General features: G+C 34.9%; 1 protein-coding gene across 1 annotated transcript; it reads left to right on the forward strand.

The window, feature by feature from the left end:
• Positions 1–16,273: 16,273 nt before the first annotated feature.
• On the forward strand, positions 16,274–18,516 carry LOC136069671 (uncharacterized). The gene is made up of 4 exons (XM_065778428.1): positions 16,274–16,666; positions 16,768–17,178; positions 17,221–17,868; positions 18,160–18,516. Exons 1-4 carry the CDS (start codon positions 16,274–16,276, stop codon positions 18,514–18,516), a joined length of 1,809 nt encoding a protein of 602 aa, XP_065634500.1.
• The last annotated feature ends 285 nt before the right edge of the window (positions 18,517–18,801 follow it).

The raw sequence follows: 18,801 nt of genomic DNA on the forward strand, positions 1-18,801 counted from the left end.
TATAGCAGAGATGTCACTGCAACGTAAAAAAAAAAACTAACAATGATTCGATTCAACTAAAAATAATATTTAATAAATAGGAATAGGCCACATGGCACAGAACATATTTCACCTGACCCTTGAGGTCACCTAGGGCTAGGATCTCCACTTGCACACATTGTTCCATGTTTTTTTTGTATTACACTCATATTGCTAGTAGAATACACATATTTTGTCTATATAAATTGACAGTCCATTATTTATTTTTATACAATTTTTATATACAATAAGACTGTTTGAGAGGGGCTGTTGGTCTCTATTCACCCAGCATGAGTTTGAGAGAGCTATTAGAATATAAGCCTAATGAGCTTAGGCCAACTGTTCTAATATATATATTTTTTTCGTATTGCACTCATATTGCTTGTAGAGCACACATATCCTGTTTATATAAATAGACAGTCCTTTGTATATTTTTAATACACAATAAGAATATGTCTTTAACAAGGAAATTAAATAAAGCAAGCAATAGTATCAAATATAAAGGAAAGTGAATTTTTTTATAAAATAGAAAGAAAAAAAAACAAAAAAGAATCTAGTGAGGTAGACATTGTGGGGCACAATGATATTGGTAGGGACAATTGTTGTTTAATTGAAGAAAGAACTAGAAGTTTGATTGAAAAACAGAAAGGCGAGCTAAACATTGTGGGAGCAGTGGTGGGGGAACCCTAACATGGCAGGCAGCCAAGGTAATAATAAGAGCAGTGAAATATTCATTTATAAAAAAACTAAACATGTACTTCTGTTTTGTTGTTCACTTCTTTTTTTTTTTCCTTAACAGAACTTAGATTGGCAGCAGTGTTTGTGGGGGTCATTCATTCCTGTTGGCAATGAATCATATGATAAAACACTAGAGTACCAAGGGTGATGACCCCCTTCAACGTGCCAGAAAGACATAAAATGACAATTGAATATCCTCATTTCTCTTTGCCAACCTCTATTATTTCATTACAATCCAATAATTTCGGGACAGGTAAGTGTGATAATATAACTGGTAGGACCATGATATGATTTTGATTTGCATACTTTAATAGTACTACACCTACTTTTCATTCAATTTTACCAGTGGGAAATTTTTTTCTGAAACGATAATATAACCCATGCTCTGTTATGTGTTAACATCAATTGGCATTTCTATGGTAAATGAGAATTAAAACAGTATAAGTTGTGTCCTTTTCACAATTCGGTGATTTTCTGACCCCTTTGGATGCAGTTGTTCCTCTAAGAGCCATACAATTTGTTAGGTGGGTAGATATGGGACCATGTACACATTGCACACATTTCCCCAAAAAAAAAAAAAATGTACACATTGCACAACGTGGGTTCATGTTGATACCGAGAAAGATGGGATTGTCTTCTTGTAGGCTAATATAGTTTAAAATTTTTAATTCGTGATCCTATTTGAGTAGAGTCTAATACAATATTTTTATTTTTTTTTTAAAGAGTTTTTAATTTATGTCGTCTACTTTTGATGATAGTTCTTTATCATTAGATCAAGACATCAATAAATTTTTTGTGTAAGTAGGGATTGAACCTTAAACCTCTTATTCATTTATAAAAAATTTTACCAGCTGAGCTAATTGAAATTCATTAATACAATGTTACTTGAATAGCTAGGAACACAAATAAACTTGTGCCAATGTTGAAAATGATTTGGCTTGAATTTGTGCCACCCCTATCAATCAGTGTTTAATGCTTACTGCTTGGCTTGGTTGAATGTTAGTTGAAGCAAACTTGTGCCAATGTTGAAAATGATTTGGCTTGAATTTGTGCCACCCCTTTCAATCAGTGTTTAATGCTTACTGCTTGGCTTGGTTGAATGTTAGTTGAAGCCTTTAATGCTTAAGTAAACCTAATTAATGTAGCAGGCTCATAAAGTAACTGCAACTTATTTTATTTATTTATGCATTTATAACCTATATAATAACAAAACAAAAACGTTTTTTATTTTTTTTATTTTTTTATTACTTTTGTTGATTTCTTTTAAAGTTGTCACATAAACAGTTGAAAATCAACAATTTTTCACATCACCATTCTATAATATATATATATATATATATAATTTGGTTTTAGAGTTACAAATAATGCAAAATTATGTTGCTTTAGATAATTAATTAGAATCCACAAATTTTTCACATCACCATTCTATAATATATATATATATATATATAATTTGGTTTTAGAGTTACAAATAATGCAAAATTATGTTGCTTTAGATAATTAATTAGAATCCACTCAACGCTGAACAATTTTTTTTTAAAATCTTTTTTTTTATTATCTTTTTAAAATAAATCGTAATTAAATTATGTAAGTTACTTTCTACAATTTATCTAATTTAATTAAATATATATCATATTTAAAAAAAATGAATTTTTGGTAAACAATTAGTAGGATTTGTAATGAGACAAAATAGATATAAATATGAAAATCAGAATTTTTATAACTCAAAATGGAAAGAAATATATGATGTATATATTATTCTATATATTCACAATTGCAAATTTGATTTTGAAATTATGGAACAATCTTAGACCATTCAATTTGGGCACTTGGGCAGAATGGATGAGCAGTGGGACCTATAAAACAATAAGTCCCATGGCCATGTAATAATTGCAGAGTGTCTGGTAATATAGAATGACAAAGAGAGCACCACATGAACCTGCTGGTTCATCTCCCAAAATGCACATGCACGGAGCAAATTAGGAAGGTACAACCCGGCCCCTATTATGATCTCATATTGTACTCGATCGCTTTATTTTTGTATCTAGCTAATGCATTGATCCTTTTTTTTTTTTGAGAAATAATGCATTGATCCTTATTCTACCAAACCATATTGAAGCATATATTCACAATTTTACGGCCTTTTACTTAATTCTTTGTTGTGTATGGCCAGACACAGGGGCGGAGCTACATGTTAGGATAAATTTTTGAAAATTCCTTTTCACTATATAGAGATATTTAATATTTTAATAATTAGCCCTCAAGAATGGGACTTGGTCCCCCAAATATTTGAGTTGGTCCAATAATGTTCTTAAAAAAGTTGTTTAATTTGTCTAGTAGTTATAAAGAACGTATTGTTTCTCAAATTCATTTTTTATGGTAAAGTGAGTTCTCGTATTTTTTAAAGTTTTGGATCATTTAAGTCTTTGAACATTTTATTAATACAATTGAAATGTTTTTACTCACAATGGTAAACAATTTGGTAACTTATATTGAAAATGAAAATTGTAAGGATTTCACTATGGAAGATGGTGAAAGATTAATTTAATTTTATGAAACATTTAATTTTAAGGATTTCATTATGAAAGATACTAATTTCTATGTATGTGTATCTGCATGCGTTTGTGTACATGTATGAAATATTGTATAGACTAATAAATTAGCAACACATATTGGCCCTCCCAAATAAAAATTTCTAGCTCTGCCCTTGGCTAGACAAGCATGTTTGTTCTTGTGTACAAACAAAGTTTGTAGGTGGGAATCAAAATATAAAGAATAGGAAATCTAGCTAATTGAGATTTAGGAGATGGAACATCAAGTGGAGTTCTTTTACGATCACAAACATTACCACAATATTTGTTATAAATTGATGAAATAGTCAATTGTGAATGTTAAACCATCACTTTCATATGAATCCATTATTTTTCCTTTATTTGCAATTGATTACATTAAATTTGTGGCACAAAAATTATACCTCTAGTCTTTCTCTATCAAAAAGAAAAAGAAAAGATATTAAATCAACTACACATGTAATTTCCAAATGTCACGTGGTTCACTCGTAACTAGGGTTACGTCATTGGAATTGCTACTTCAAGAGTTACAACTATCATCTGCATATATACTACCAAATTTAGTTTTTAGGCTACATTTTTAAATTACAATAATGAGCCTATGACATCTAATGTGATGCAATGTGCCCAATTGTCACATTTAGAGTGGGAGTGTGGGACAATGGAATAGGCAGCAGGAGTTGCTAATTGGACAATTTCCTTAATAATTTCAGTCTTTAGTAGTTACGGTATAAATCAAAATTTCAGGGAGTTAACAGTATTATCTAAAGTTTTCATGTATAAGATGGATGTTATAGCAACATTGGACATCATGTTATTTTTATTAATAAAATTTCAGAAAGTTCTATTATCTTTTCTTTTAACTTGTGGATTTACGATATTATTAACCACTTTACATAAATTTTTTAAAATAAACGCTTTTTATTTATTTATTGTGGCTATACTGTTATGTACTTATGTCACACTAAATTAATAAATTATTAATTTCCGATACGAATCGTAAGATTCCATGCACCAACCAATGCAATTATTAACCTATATAGTTCACATGTAAGGTGTGCAAGCATGACAACGATGTCTTCTCATCAACGATCAAACTACAATCTAGAAACAAATTTACAACATTTATAATGTGTCTTCTCTTTTATAAGGTGTGCAATAATGGAAAGATATGATTATGAGGAGCATTGTTGATTGGTAGGTTATTTCATTTTTATTTAATTGATAAGTAGGTTATTTCATTTTTATTTAATTGATAAGTAGGTTATTTCATTTTTATTTAATTGATAAGGTCATCCTATGATACATCATTTTCTTTTTAATGTATGACACTTATTTTATATATTATTATGCCAAAGACCTCGTAGTTGAATTGGTACCTCCTTATGTACAAAGTGTTTGGAGGTTTAGGGGAAAAAGGGTTAGAGTTGTAGGGTTAGCAGCATGTTGTAATTATCTCTTTAAAAAAATCTTATCTATTACTATTATTATTATTATAAAATGTATGCACAAATTTTTTAGGTGTAGTACGTTAATTTTTCTAATAAAATACTAATATATGCATGCATTGACCACTAGAACACATGCAAAGAGTATTATCTTTTTCAAGGACACTTAAATTCAATGCAACAATGTATTCAAATTTAATTGAAGAACCTCATATATTATACATAAGGATATCTATGCGTAAGTTTGGTCCTATAAAATATACATTAAATAAGACAACATCCTATACTAAGCTTTTTTTTTTTTTTTTTTTTGAGAAGAATATACTAAGTTATTAATTGTTAAGATTTAGTAGGCCTAATGTTGCCAAACAAGTTAATTTTAAAAAACTACTTGTGAAAAAAAATATATTATTTAATAATTTGTACCAAAAAAGTGATTTTTGAACTAGTGGCAACAATAATGATTGGTGCATAGGCGGTGATTGAACTCTAGATTTCTTATTCAGCTGTTAAAGACTTTACCAGTTAAGTTAAACTGGAACCCACTATCCCCTATAAATTTATTGAATTATCATTTTAACTTACTAAATTTAAAATTTGTCATTTTACTTTATTAATTTTGATAGTACAATTAATGTCCATTGTCATTTAAAATTATTTTTAACTCTTTAAAATGGTTGTCACTTTAAATTATGTGTTTTGTTAACACTTAACAGGTTTCATTAAAGTATTTGTTAATTGATCATTTTAGAAAATCTTTTACACCAATTTTATGAAAAAAAAATCAATTACTTAAAAAAAAAAAAATTAAAACATATTTTTTAAACTAATACCCTAAATTATCAGTTAACTTTTCTCTATTAATTAAATAATTTTTCCTTAAAAAAGAAAAAGAAAACGATTGTCATGCATGTCCACTGTCCAGTGTCCAGAAAGCTCCATGTGTAACTTTATTGTCGTGACATTCAATTATTTCAATATGAGATGAAACTTAGATGTTCAGTTAAGAGTGAGTCTGTTTGGGATTTACTTATTTTATTGAAATTGAAATTTTTTTGCTAAAAATATTATAGATAAATGTAAACTTTTCTCTATTAATTAAATAATTTTTCCTTAAAAAGGAAAAAGAAAATGATTGTCATGCATGTACACAGTCCAGTGTCCAGAAAGCTCCATGTGTAACTTTATTGTAGTGACATTCAATTATTTCAATATGAGATGAAACTCAGATGTTCAGGGTCCGTTTGGATATAACTTAGTTTGCTGAAAACTAAAAATATTGTAGCAAAATAATTTTTAAATGTATGAATAGTTCCGTGAGACCTAATTTTAATATTTTTTTTTGAATTAAGTGGTTGTAGGTAATATAAACAGTGTGTGAATAGTAACTTTGTCTCTCCCACACTGTATAATCACATGCATAAACAGTATCAATTACTATTCTTAAGCAATGGAAAAAAGAAAAAGAAAAAAAAAAGAAGAGAAAATGCAAATCGTGTAAGTGCAGCCGTTGATCCAAACAAATACTCAGTCAAGAGTCCTATTTTTTGCAATGTCTAGTCCTAGGACTCCAAAGTCCTATCAAGGAAGAAATTAGTGTTTTACTTTCACTCAACCAATCTATCTAGATTCTAGAAATAAATATTTTTTCACCGACATTGTTTACTGTTTTTTGTTGTTGTTTACATTTAAAATTCTGCGAGAGAGAGAACTGATCTGTTGTCCTTGTTGACAGTGATGGCTCCTCGTTTACTTCACACAGGCCATTCATGCATGCATGCATGCCATGGTTTTCAGGAAATCACATGCTCCCAATGTCAGTGCAGGATAACAAAAACAAATTAACAATTACAGGGAAAGATCAGTGGCCCTAGCCCCGTGCATTCATGTAAAAAGAGCAGTCTCTCTATAATGTATGTATATAGATCAAGTTCAATCCATATAGTGATAATGATATGATTGATAAAAGATCAAGACCAGAGCCCACCACAGCAGCAATCCTATAACCCGTGCCTCTGCAGTACTTGTTACAAATGCGTTTGTAGAAAAGATCAGCTCAGTTGATCATGACTGTAAGTCCATACTATCATGGGGGCATGCCCTAAGAAAGCTCTACAGTGAGAAATTTTCTAGCAATTAGGGTCTCATTTCAATCTGAATTCATTCTTCACTAAAATTCTATATTATTTATTTTAATATAAATTATAAGAAAAATTACACTTTGTCCACATGTAGTTTGTCCAAAAAACACTTTACCCACCTGTGATTTAAAAAATAGCACTTTACCTACTTGTGATCTAATCCGTTAACCAAACGTTACTCACCTTTGTCCCTACCGTTACTTTAACACCATTCCACTCAAAAAAACTGAAAGTCCAAAATGCGTGTAAAACACTTTTGAACGTTTAGACCCCTAATTACAAAATATCAATTCAAGCTTATAATCAAACAATTAACGTACGGAACATGAACATAAGCCAAATATAGAATTCATAAACAATCTAAGCCAATTATAATCACATCCACAATAGAAAATAAAAGGCAAAGATAAAGGAAGAGAGACGCAAATACAAGGACAACACGCGATGTGTTATCGAAGAGGAAACTGAAGCCCTCGATATAAAACCTCTCCGCCGCCCTTCAAGCGGTAAATAATCCACTAAAGAATGTAGTTGGGATACATGAACAGCAGAAGACCCTCCAAGCCTAATCTACCCAGTGTACCTAAGCCCTCCAAACTTCTTGCTCCAATGAGGTTGTGTCGAACTTATTTCTTCTTTAGCTTACTGGATTTCGCTACTAGACCATAGCATCAACCAATAGACATTGGTTCCTTCCAAACTACTTCCCTTAACACCAAATATACCTACTCACTGACGTGGGTGTGGTGAGATAAGGATTTGGTCAATAACTTCTCAAGGATGTATCAATGAAGAGGAAGAGAGTAGAGGAATTTGTAGAGTCTTTTAGTGAAGATTGGGGATGAGGCAATCTTGTCTTTCTCTAGGGTTTCTCTCACAAAATTCTCTCTGAAAGCTCTCTCGATTTTGTGGGTATAAGGGTCTATATATAGTGGTGTATATTTGGAATACGAAGAGTCAGTTTTTGCCAAACAAGGTAACTTGCCGGCTTGACCTCGTGGCTTGTCCAAGTCGCGAGGTAATGACTTGGCCAGCTTGGGACTTTTGTCCTGTAGTGCGACAGCTGGTACGACCCTTCAGCTTCCTTGTGTGCTTCTCACGTGCCTGTAGTTGGCGGCTTGCCAGTCGCGAGTCCTAACCGCGAAACTCTGCTTCTTTGCACAAACTTGAGCTTTTCTTCACACTCTCTTCACACACTACCCTTATATGAATCCCACCTAAATATAGGGTTACTAAGTGCTAAATTACAAGAAAATTGGCACGAAATAAAGCCAATAAGATGGTTGATAAATTTCAACCTTACAATCTCCCCCTTTGGCTATTCCGTGACAAAACCTTAAAACAAACTCTAGACTTAACGCGTGAGTTAGGAATAGTTGGAAAACTCACTCACACCTAACTTTAGAATCTGTGAAACTTTTGAACCATAAGAACAAGAACTCCTGAAACACAACAACACAATAAGTTCATTGTATGTAGAAAACTTGTAAAGCATATGGAGCAAGCACAACGCGATCAAGCACAACGCGATCAAGCACAATGGAATAAAGAAATAAACCATGGCAAGACCAAAACAAGCAATCACTATAACCAAGTGATCACAATGCTCATTCACACTTGAAATGAACATCCGAACATTCAAGTTGACAAACATAAGGCAAATCACTTGAATGGCCAACACTCAACCAATACACAGTACAATAAGTATGTGCATCTAGGAAAAATCCTACAAGGGCACAAGAGTGACAGTACTTAAAAAGAAATGCATAACATTAAGTTAGAAGTACTAGTTTAGCAAAGCACACAGGCTGCAAAAGGCATGGTACAAACCACAAAGGCATGGTACAAACCACAAAGGCCTACAAGTGTGCATACACAACCTAAAAGCTTACAAAAGCAACATGGGTACAAACCATAAACACATAAAGAAAAAAAAAAAAAACTGAATAAGCAACATATTATATACTGAATAACTACTGAAATAAAACTATCCAAGAGTTAAGAGTTTTAGCCAAACCAAAAATAGAAACTACTGAGTAACAAACCTATACTACCAGTAGATAACCAAAAACACAATATCAAAGCTATAGACATAACATCTTAAAAATGAAAGCTCCCCCTTCAAACAAGAGCTCCCCCTCAAGAACTGCCCCAAAAATTCTCCCCCTTTTTGACCGGAATGGCCAAAGGGTCATTGCTCCTGGTTGGTGTGAAAACTGTCAATCTTAGCCGAAAGAACATCAAGCTGATCCTGCATTGCTGTCATCCTCTCAGTATGTTGATTTTGAACCTCTCTGAGTGTATCAAGCCTCTCTAGGATGATCTGAAATGCATAAGGAGGTACAGCTGATAAAGTTAAGGCTCTACTCCTCTTTCTTTTGCTTCTGGGTGTGACTGATTGTTCTACAGCTTCTGTTTTAGTCTCTATTTGATCCCCTTCTTCTTGGACATCTTCCTCTTCTTCACCTGGAAGACGACTTTGTATTCTTATGAAGGTAAACTTGTTGATGGTTAACAGAGGAGCCATGGGACTGATATCCTGAGGGATAGTAACACCCTTTGCTCTGAAAATCCTTATGAGAAGACTAGGAAATATCAACTTGGGTCTTGAGGTGGTTCTAGTCTCATCCACTATAGTATCAAAAATGTGAGAACTGATGTCAATGAAGATTTTCTCCTAAAGTTCCATGAGAAAGATGGCTCTGGCATTTGTCAGTGTAGTCATCTTCCTTATAGGGTACAGATTGTACATCATTATGGTGGTCAAACACCTCATGTCTTTAGGAAAAGTAGAAGTGTTGAGACATCTCTTTTCTATAACCCCACCAATCCTAGTCTGGACAGTGTCTAGAGAAAGTATTCTGTCCTTGTACTTAGTGAATTCATAATCCTTTAAACCCTCAAGCCCTAGAACCTTATCAATGTCATGAGCATCTAAGGTAAATTCCCTTCTTCTCACCCAACAACTCAACTCCTCCTCCCTTATCATAGCATTTGCATAGAATTCTCTGATTAGAGGCTTACAAACAGGAGGTAGGTCACTCAGTAATTTTTCCCAACCTCTACCCTTAAAACAACCTGGAATGAAGGTGTCCTTCAATTCCCCGAAATCAATAAATCTCTCCCAAATGATGGTTCCTTTTGAGAAAGAATCCCTATATCTCTCAAAGTGTTAATTAAATAGACCTAAATAGGTTAGGGTCCATTTTCAGTCTTTTGTCAGATTTCTTAGCAACAGTCTTCTTCTTTGTTGGAGATGTAGTCATCTGTAAAACAAGCAGAAAAGGCCACAACAAGACATAGCATAGAATGTGGAAATGCACACACATTAGTAACAAGTTAGTTACACAGAGAGAAACAGAATGACCAGACAAAACATAGATTAAGCACAATTGATAACCAAAAATTGGATAGAACAAGTCAAACATGTTTAAACAGTATGTATGCAGACACATTCAGATAGACTTGAGCAAATGTCAATGAGACATGACCTAATGAGTATGAATTGTGCAAAGAAGAAAACAAAGGTAGCAACACAAACGAGATATGGTGATTTAAAAACAAACTAATGCTAATCACAAACACCAAAAATACAATCAAACTGACAAACTTAGAACCTCAATCAAGGAGAAATACAGAAAACCCCAAACCCATATGCCCAAAGACAATCTATCAAATATCAATTCTCAGACCAGAGATTATCAACCTGATGAAGACACAAAACCTTAGAACACCTCTGCAACAAGAGAAAATATCTTCACACAAACATTCTCAACAAATTTAGGCAAACCCATTTTTGAACACAATATATCGCAGAACGTAGATGCACCATTCAAAACAAGAAAAAAATGACCAAAACAGTAAGAGTGAAGTGAGATATATAAAACCCATACCTTTTTCTTAGTGTTTGATGAAGACATGATGCAGACTTTGAAAGCTTTTGCAAAAGGACACGGAGTGTTGAGAGAGAGATTTTGGGAAGACAATGAATAGTCACAAATATTCGAGGGAAAAACTGAAAAACCATTTTAAAGAATGTTTTTAAAATGCAAAACATGCGTTTTTCGTGACTTAGTTAAATCGCCAGTTAGTCGCCAGGGTAAGCTGCGAAACATTGTAAGGCCAAAATTTTCAAAAAATATTCTAAGTGTTTTTCGCAACTAGAAGGTCTACCCACGAGATAGTCACCAGGAGAGCCTCGAAAATCTCTGTGTACCCCTCGCGACTAGACCTTCCACCCACGAACAAGTTGCCACACTGAGCTGCAAAACCATAAAAACTCAAATTTTTGAAATATTTTCTAAGTCTTTTTCACGACTGCAGCCTTGACTCGCCAATTATCCGCGAAACATCTCGGAGTAAGCTCGCGGCTTGGGCATGCGACTGGACCTACCCGTGACTGAGTTGCCAAAACAGGGCAACACTGTTTTTGAAATTTTGGACAATCTTGTGAAAACAAAATACTTTCCAAAAACAAACTAAAATACTCAAAAATATTTTTGTGTTTGATCAACAGAGATTGAGCTTGTGAAAACACATTTAAACAAGTACAATCACACAAATGAATATGACATTCATTGAATATAGACTTGTGTGTTGTGTGTGAATATCAAAAGTGAGATAGTCCTTAGTCTAATGTGAAGTTTTAATGATCAATTTAATCAAGGCATACATAACTAGTACTAGATAATGTGACCCATCTCAATTATAGAAATGTGCATATATGACATCCCATATAAACTTGAGTACTATTCTTTGAAGCTTTTCATTTGGCTCCATTTTCAACAATTCATTTGATCTTTTTGAATAAATAAATCTCATTGTGAGATCGATGCCTAAAATTTATAATATTTTACTTTTGATGAGTTAGCCTTTGGTTTTTTGGGCATCATATAATTTGTTTTGGTTGCTTTCCCTTTTTCTTGGTCAAATACTAGTATGTGCGACAGGCTTTTGCAGCTCAATATCTCTTTTCATTTGGAGATTTACATTTGGTGAGATCTTTAATTAAAAGCAATAAAAATAAAAGTGGGAAGATATATAGACACAAGTCTATGCATGTCTCAAGATCAACAAAACCATTCACTAGTCATTCATGACAAGGTTGAAGATCTGTTTACAATAGTCAAATAGATTTCAGAATTTCTTTCACAATGATATGAGTGCATAAGAGACAATCTAAGCTCGTTAAATGCACAAAGTTGATCAAACTTTTAGATTTTCTACTTTTTATGTGTTTTTGGATTTTTGACATAAAAGTAATAAAAGATTGATCAAAGATAATGTAAAAACATTTTAAAGCGAAACAAATAAACAAGCAACAACTCAAAACAAACAGAGGGATAAAGCAAACACCCAAACATATTCACAAGGCATAGGAAGAATTGATGCATGGACATGTTATGATGCTTATGCATGAGTACCCTTTGTCACCCACACGTCACGTGCGTTTGGGGTGATATCCTTTACGGATTGGGTACGAGAGTTTGGACTATCAAACCTTCATGTGAAGCTTTCCAAGCAATTTGTGAAGGCACTAATCATCTTCATCATGTCCATCATTCCGGGATCACGGTTTTGACTTCTTGGTCGCTCACCACCCCTAGACATATTGTCGTTTCTTCTTCCTCGTGACCGAGGAGCACTTGCATTGTTCAATGCTCTCAGCTTGTGACAGTTAGATCTTGTATGTCCTTGCACTCTGCAAAAGTGACAAACATGGTTCGATCTAGGACCCCATTGTGATCTCGGAAAAGATCTTCCTCTAGCTTCAAATCTGGCTTTTGATTGATTACGGGACTCATTAAACACCCGTTGATCAGCCACATTCTTCATCTTCTCATTCTTAATCTTCTCAGGAATGTACCTATCCACAGTTGTCTCTTTAGCCTTTACAAACTTCACTTCTTTGACGACCTTGGCTGATGAGCTACTCCTTCCGGTGTAACCCAACTCGGACTTGTCTGAGGAAGGTTTTTGAGATGAAATAACATCTTCTAACTTTTTGGAGGAGTCTCTCTCTATCTTGGCATGAGCTTGCACTATCTCCTGCTCAAGAAATCTCACTTTTGTGTAAGCTTTTGATAGCTCATCATTTAGTGTTTCAATCTCACACTTTGCCTCCTTGTATCGTGCCAGAAGACTTTTGTAATCCTCCTCAGCCCTCTTCATCTTCTTAATGGCTGCATCAGCCACCTTAGCATATTCACCGATCTTCTCAAAAAGTGAGTTGTAAGTCTCTTGCAATCCCACTGCTTCTCCAACTTCCTTATCTTCAGACTCCTCATTTATTCCAGTAGACTCCAAATTAGAATGCTCCCCAAGCTCCTTTATAAGTGTACCCAAATCATCTGAGGACTCCACATGTGCAATGGTCATGAATGCAGAGTAGTTTCCTTCTCCATCACAACTCTCTTTAGAATCATAACTCGAAGAGTCTGTATCACTCAGTGTTGTGGCATATGCCTTGCCTTTCCCTCTCAAGAAATTGGGACACTCCTTCTTGAGATGTCCATGGCCATTACATTCATAACACACAATGTCCGAATGAGATTGAAAATCCTTCCCTTCTTTCCTCATAAACTCTTTCCTATCACCTCTTGAAGACGAAAATTTCCCTCTGTTGAATGGTTTCCCACTGTTCTTCATCTTCAGAAATTTTTGAAAGTCTTTCGCAAGATATGCTACTTCCTTTTCCACTCCATCTTCTTCGGAAGGATCATTCATTCTTTCGATGATGGTTTTGAGAGTAAGCGATTTACTCGTCTTGTGGGAAGGCAGTCCCAGTTTATATGTTTGGAAAGACCTAATCAGCTCCTGAATTTTGATCTCATCCAAGTATTTACTCTCTTCTATGGCTGTGACTTTTGCTCTAAAGCTTGCAGGCAAGGACCTCAAAATTTTTCTCACCACCTTAGTATCTTCAATCTTCTCACCAAGATTGAGCTTAGCAATGACAATTTCGTTAAGCTTTCCATAGAATAAATCAAACGATTCATCTTCATCCATCTTGAGCTCTTCAAACTTGGTGGTAAACATTTGGAGCTTTGTGTCCTTCACCTTCTTAGTCCCCTTATAAGTTGTCTCCAAAATCTCCCAAGCTTCCTTGGCAACTATCACGTGAGATATTCTGTGAAATTTATCTAGAGACACACCACAGCAAATAGCATTTAAAGTTTTACTGTTAGTATTGGCTGCCGCAAGAGCTGCCTTAGCAGCCTCTGCCCTAGTCCAACCTATTTTAACTGCATCCCACACGGTGTTATCAATAGAATATAGAAATGCCCTCATTCTAACTTTTCAGAAGGCAAAATTGTTACTATCAAAAAATGGTGAAACATTTAAGGATTGAGACCTATCCATCTCAAAAGGGTCAAGGATCACACTCAGGTATTTAAACCCCAACGAGTGTACCTGCTCTGATACCAAATGAAAGTTCAAAATGCGTGTAAAACACCTTTGAATGTTTAAACCCCAAATTACAAAATATCAATTCAAGCTTATAATCAAACAATTAACGTGCGGAACATAAACATAAGCCAAACACAGAATTGATAAACAATTTAAGCCAATTATAACCACATCCACAACAGAAAATAAAAGGCAAAGATAAAGGAAGAGAGATGCAAACACAAGGACAACACGCGATGTGTTATCGAAGAGGAAACCGAAGCCCTCGGCGTAAAACCTTTCCGCCACCCTCCAAGCGGTAAATAATCCACTAAAGAATGTAGTTGGGATACATGAACAGCAGAAGACCCTCCAAGCCTAATCTACCCAGTGTACCTAAGCCCTCCAAACTTCTTACTCCGACGAGGTTGTGTCGAACCTATTTCTTCTTTAACTTACCGAATTCCGCTACTAGACCATAGCATCAACCAATAGACATTGGTTCCTTCCAAATTGCTTCTCTTAACACCAAATGTACATACTCACTGACGTGGGTGTGGTGAGATAAGGATTTGGTCAATAACCTCTCAAGGGTGTATCAATAGAGAGGAAGAGAGTAGAGGAATTTGTAGAGTCTCTTAGTGAAGATTAGGGATGAGATAATCTTGTTTTTCTCTAGGGTTTCTCTCACAAAATTCTCTTTGGAAGCTCTCTCGATTTCGTGGGTATAAGGGTCTATATATAGTGGTGTATATTTGGAATACGAAGAGTCAGTTTTTGCCAAACAGGGTAACTTGGCGGCTTGACATTGCGGCTTGTCTAAGTCGTGAGTTCAAGTCACGAGGTAACGGCTTGGCCAGCCTGAGACTTTTGTCCTGTAGTGTGACAGCTGGCACGACCCTTCAGCTCCCCTGTGTGCTTCTCACGTGCCTGCAGTTGGCGGCTTGCCAGTCACGAGTCAGTTGCGAGTCCTAGCCGCGAAACTCTTCTTCCTTGCACAAACTTAAACTTTTCTTCACACTCTCTTCACACACTACCCCTACATGAATCCCATCTGAGTACAAGGTTACTAAGTGCTAAATTACAAGCAAATTGGCACGGAATAAAGCCAAAAAGATGGTTGATAAATTTCAACCTTACAAAAACAATAGCAATTGAATCAAAACACTTCCCTTTGAGAAAAAAAAAAAGCTTTCCTTTACCCATACACCCTTTGTTCAAGATTGTGATCCACTCCATCAAGATCAACCCGTGAAACTCTCAACATCAAGAGAAGATGGCAGTCTGATCAAAACCCATGTGAAGGATATTGAAGATTTTATCTCTTGATTTAAACAATTGGTACGATTTTGATAGTTAAGGTTCTTGATTTCTTTTTCAAAAATTGCTGGTAGATATATATATATATATATATTTAATTTGCTGGTAGCTTACTTGATAGATTGTTGTAGATTACTTGATTTCTTGGTTCCTAGCGCAACACGTAAACCAAACATTCATAAGCTCTTTCCTATTTGTCTTGTTAATAAGTCGAAGACCAATTACTGAATTGCTTTTTCATATGGTTCTTGCATTGGTCTATTTGAAGTTGTTTTGTTGTAGAATTTTCCAATTTATATAATAATAAAATAAATGACATTGGTCCATTCCCATGTGGTTGCCTCCCAAATACAAAACAAAGATTTATTTTTTTTAATGTGCATATTTCGTTAGGAACCTGTAGAAATTTTCAACTGCTGAAATTTATATATTGTTTAATGAGCTAAAAGTTTCTGTGTGGACCCAAAGAATCTTTTTGTATCGAGGAAAAAATGTGTACATGTGGACTTTATGGTCCATTCTCATGTGGTTGTCTCCCAAAAACAGAATAAACACTTTTGTCTGTTTTTGCTATGTTTTTGTTTTATTCTTTTGTCAAATAACACTTTTATTTAAATGTGGACTTTGTTTAACACTTTTATTTATGCAGATGGCAGATTTAAAGTTGACTATTGAGATTAATTATGGTGGCAAGTTTGTGTGGAACCCAAACCTAGAATATATAGGTGGCAACATAGCATATGAAAATGTTGACCCTGATTTTCTAAGTTTTTTTGAAATACAAGGACTGTGTGAGAAGTACGGTGCACCCCGTACTAGTACATATTATTACCTAATTCCTAGAGGTAATTTGGAGGAAGGGGATGCTAAGGTGCGGTATATGTGTGAAATTCACATAGCATGGCCTACAGATAGGTTGGTATTATATGTGGAAGGTGGTGAGCAGCCACTTGCTGTTAAAGGTGGTAATGTAAAGTATGAAGAAAATGGTGATGTGAGTGATGTAGATGAAGAAGTGAATGTGGATGGTGAAGGAGATGAAGTGCTAGAAATTGAGCAAAATGACAATGTGGACTTTGATTGGTTGGAGGAAGGGCTAGAAAGGCCAGATTTCATGACGATGTATTTGGGGCATTTACACAGATTGAGGGGAATGGAGTTGGGGAGACTGCAGCCCCACAAAGGAGTAATGTAGCAACTATTGAGGCCCCACAGGGGAGTAATGTAGTAGCTATTGAGGCCCCACAGAGCAGTAATGCAACAGGTAATAATGCCCCACAAATGGATAATGCTTGGGAAATTGATGGTGTGGATGAAAATGATTGGCTTGAACCACCTGTTGAGGATGACATGGAAAGTTTGGTAGGGTCTGATGATGATGAACCTGCTACTGGTTCAACAGAGAAGGTGTTTATTATTCAAACTAGAATGAAAAAACCAAAGCTGTGTAAGGGAATGGAGTTTCCTAATGCTAAGGTGTTTAGGGAGGCATTGAGGGAATGTGCTATACAGAAACTTGTGGATATTTGGTTCAAATTGAATGAGAAAGAGAAGGTATCTGTCTATTGTAAGAACAAGTGTGGATGGAGGTGTTAGGCATCCAAAGTTAGTAGGGAGTTGACCTTCCAAATAAAGACATGGATACCTAAGTGCATCTGCCTTAGACCCCTCCAAAACAGCCAAGTAACATCAGCCTATGTTGCTAAGAAGTACATGCAGGATTTTAGCAAGAACCCTAATTGGATTATAGAGGGTGTGCAACACCATGTGAAGAACAAAATTAAGGTTGACATAAGTGTGAGTCAAGTATATAGGTCTAAGAGGAAAGCCATTGATTTGATTACTGGGGATAAGCAGTTGCAATATAGAAAGCTAAGAGACTATGCAAAGATGATAAAGTTGAATGATGTGAGAAGTAAGGTTATTTTGCAAATTGAGATGGAGAATGGAAATTACCAACCAAAATTTAGGAGGATGTATATAAGGTATAATGCACAAAAGGTTGGTTTCTTGGGAGGGTGTAGACCAATTATGGGATTGGATGGGTGCCACCTAAAAGGAAGATTTGGTAGGCAAATACTAGCTGCCATAGCTAGGGATGGAAATGATAATATTTTTCCAATTGCCCTTGCTATGGTTGAACAAGAGAACAAGGACTCTTGGGTTTGGTTCCTTCAACAATTTTTAGATGATATTGGGAATCCAGAGCAACTAAATTTGGTCTTTATCAATGATAGGCAGAAGGTATAAACTTTTTATGTTCACTTCAGTAATACATGCACGTGTTTTCATTATTCATATTACTAATATTGTTTTCTATTGAATTTTGTATGAAAAATATGCATTGATTTGTCAAAACTTGTTTAAAACCACGTTACTTGTGCAATTAAAATATGTTTAGCATTGAATTGTTTAGGCCCTATCAATTAGGCATTGAATTGTTTAGCTAATTTTCTCAGTGTTGTATGTTGTAGTCTTCATTGATTTTGCAATGCCATACTAATATTGTTTTCTATTGAATTCTATGTGAAACAGGGACTTATACCTGCAATTGAGATGTTGTTTCCAACTATGCAGCATAGGTACTGTGTGAAGCATATCTACAATAACTTCAAAGTTGAGCACAAGGGGTTGGAGTTGAAGGATGCATTATGGAGATGCGCTGAAGCCTCAACTATTAGGGAGTTTGAGAGAAGAATGCAAGAATTAAAGGATCTAGACCTTAAGGCTTGGGAGTATCTTGCTGACATTAACCCTGCCCAATGGTCTAAGTCTCATTTTACCTGCAGGGCATTAAGTGACTGTTTGGCCAACAATCTTAGTGAATCATTCAATTCCATGATTTTGAAGGCTAGGGACAAGCCCATCTTAGCAATGTTAGAGTGGATTTGAGTTAGGCTAATGGCCAACCTTTATAAAAAGAGGAAAGGTATAGAGAAGTATGTTGGGAAAGTGTGTCCAAATATTCAAGACAAGTTAGAGAAGTTGAAACTAGAGAGTGTACCTTTTTGTGCTACTCCATCTGGTAGGTTCATGTATGAAGTTAATAATGACCGTGAAAGGCATGTGGTTAATTTGACAAATAGGACATGCAGCTGTAGGATAAGAGATTTAACTGGACTGCCTTGCAAACATGGCATTTCTGCTATTTTTAAGAACCTAGAGAAGGTAGAAGAT

The sequence above is a fragment of the Quercus suber genome, unplaced genomic scaffold, assembly GCF_002906115.3.
Source record: "Quercus suber isolate HL8 unplaced genomic scaffold, Cork oak 2.0 scaffold_183, whole genome shotgun sequence".
Classification (NCBI taxonomy): domain Eukaryota; kingdom Viridiplantae; phylum Streptophyta; class Magnoliopsida; order Fagales; family Fagaceae; genus Quercus; species Quercus suber.

Coding starts and splice junctions, on each gene's coding strand:
- LOC136069671 (XM_065778428.1), top strand. CDS start 16,274: ATGGCAGATTTAAAGTTGACTATTGAGATTAATTATGGTGGCAAGTTT. Junction 17,179..17,220: donor AATTGAATGAGAAAGAGAAG/GTATCTGTCTAT, acceptor TGGAGGTGTTAG/GCATCCAAAGTTAGTAGGGA. Junction 17,869..18,159: donor TTATCAATGATAGGCAGAAG/GTATAAACTTTT, acceptor TATGTGAAACAG/GGACTTATACCTGCAATTGA.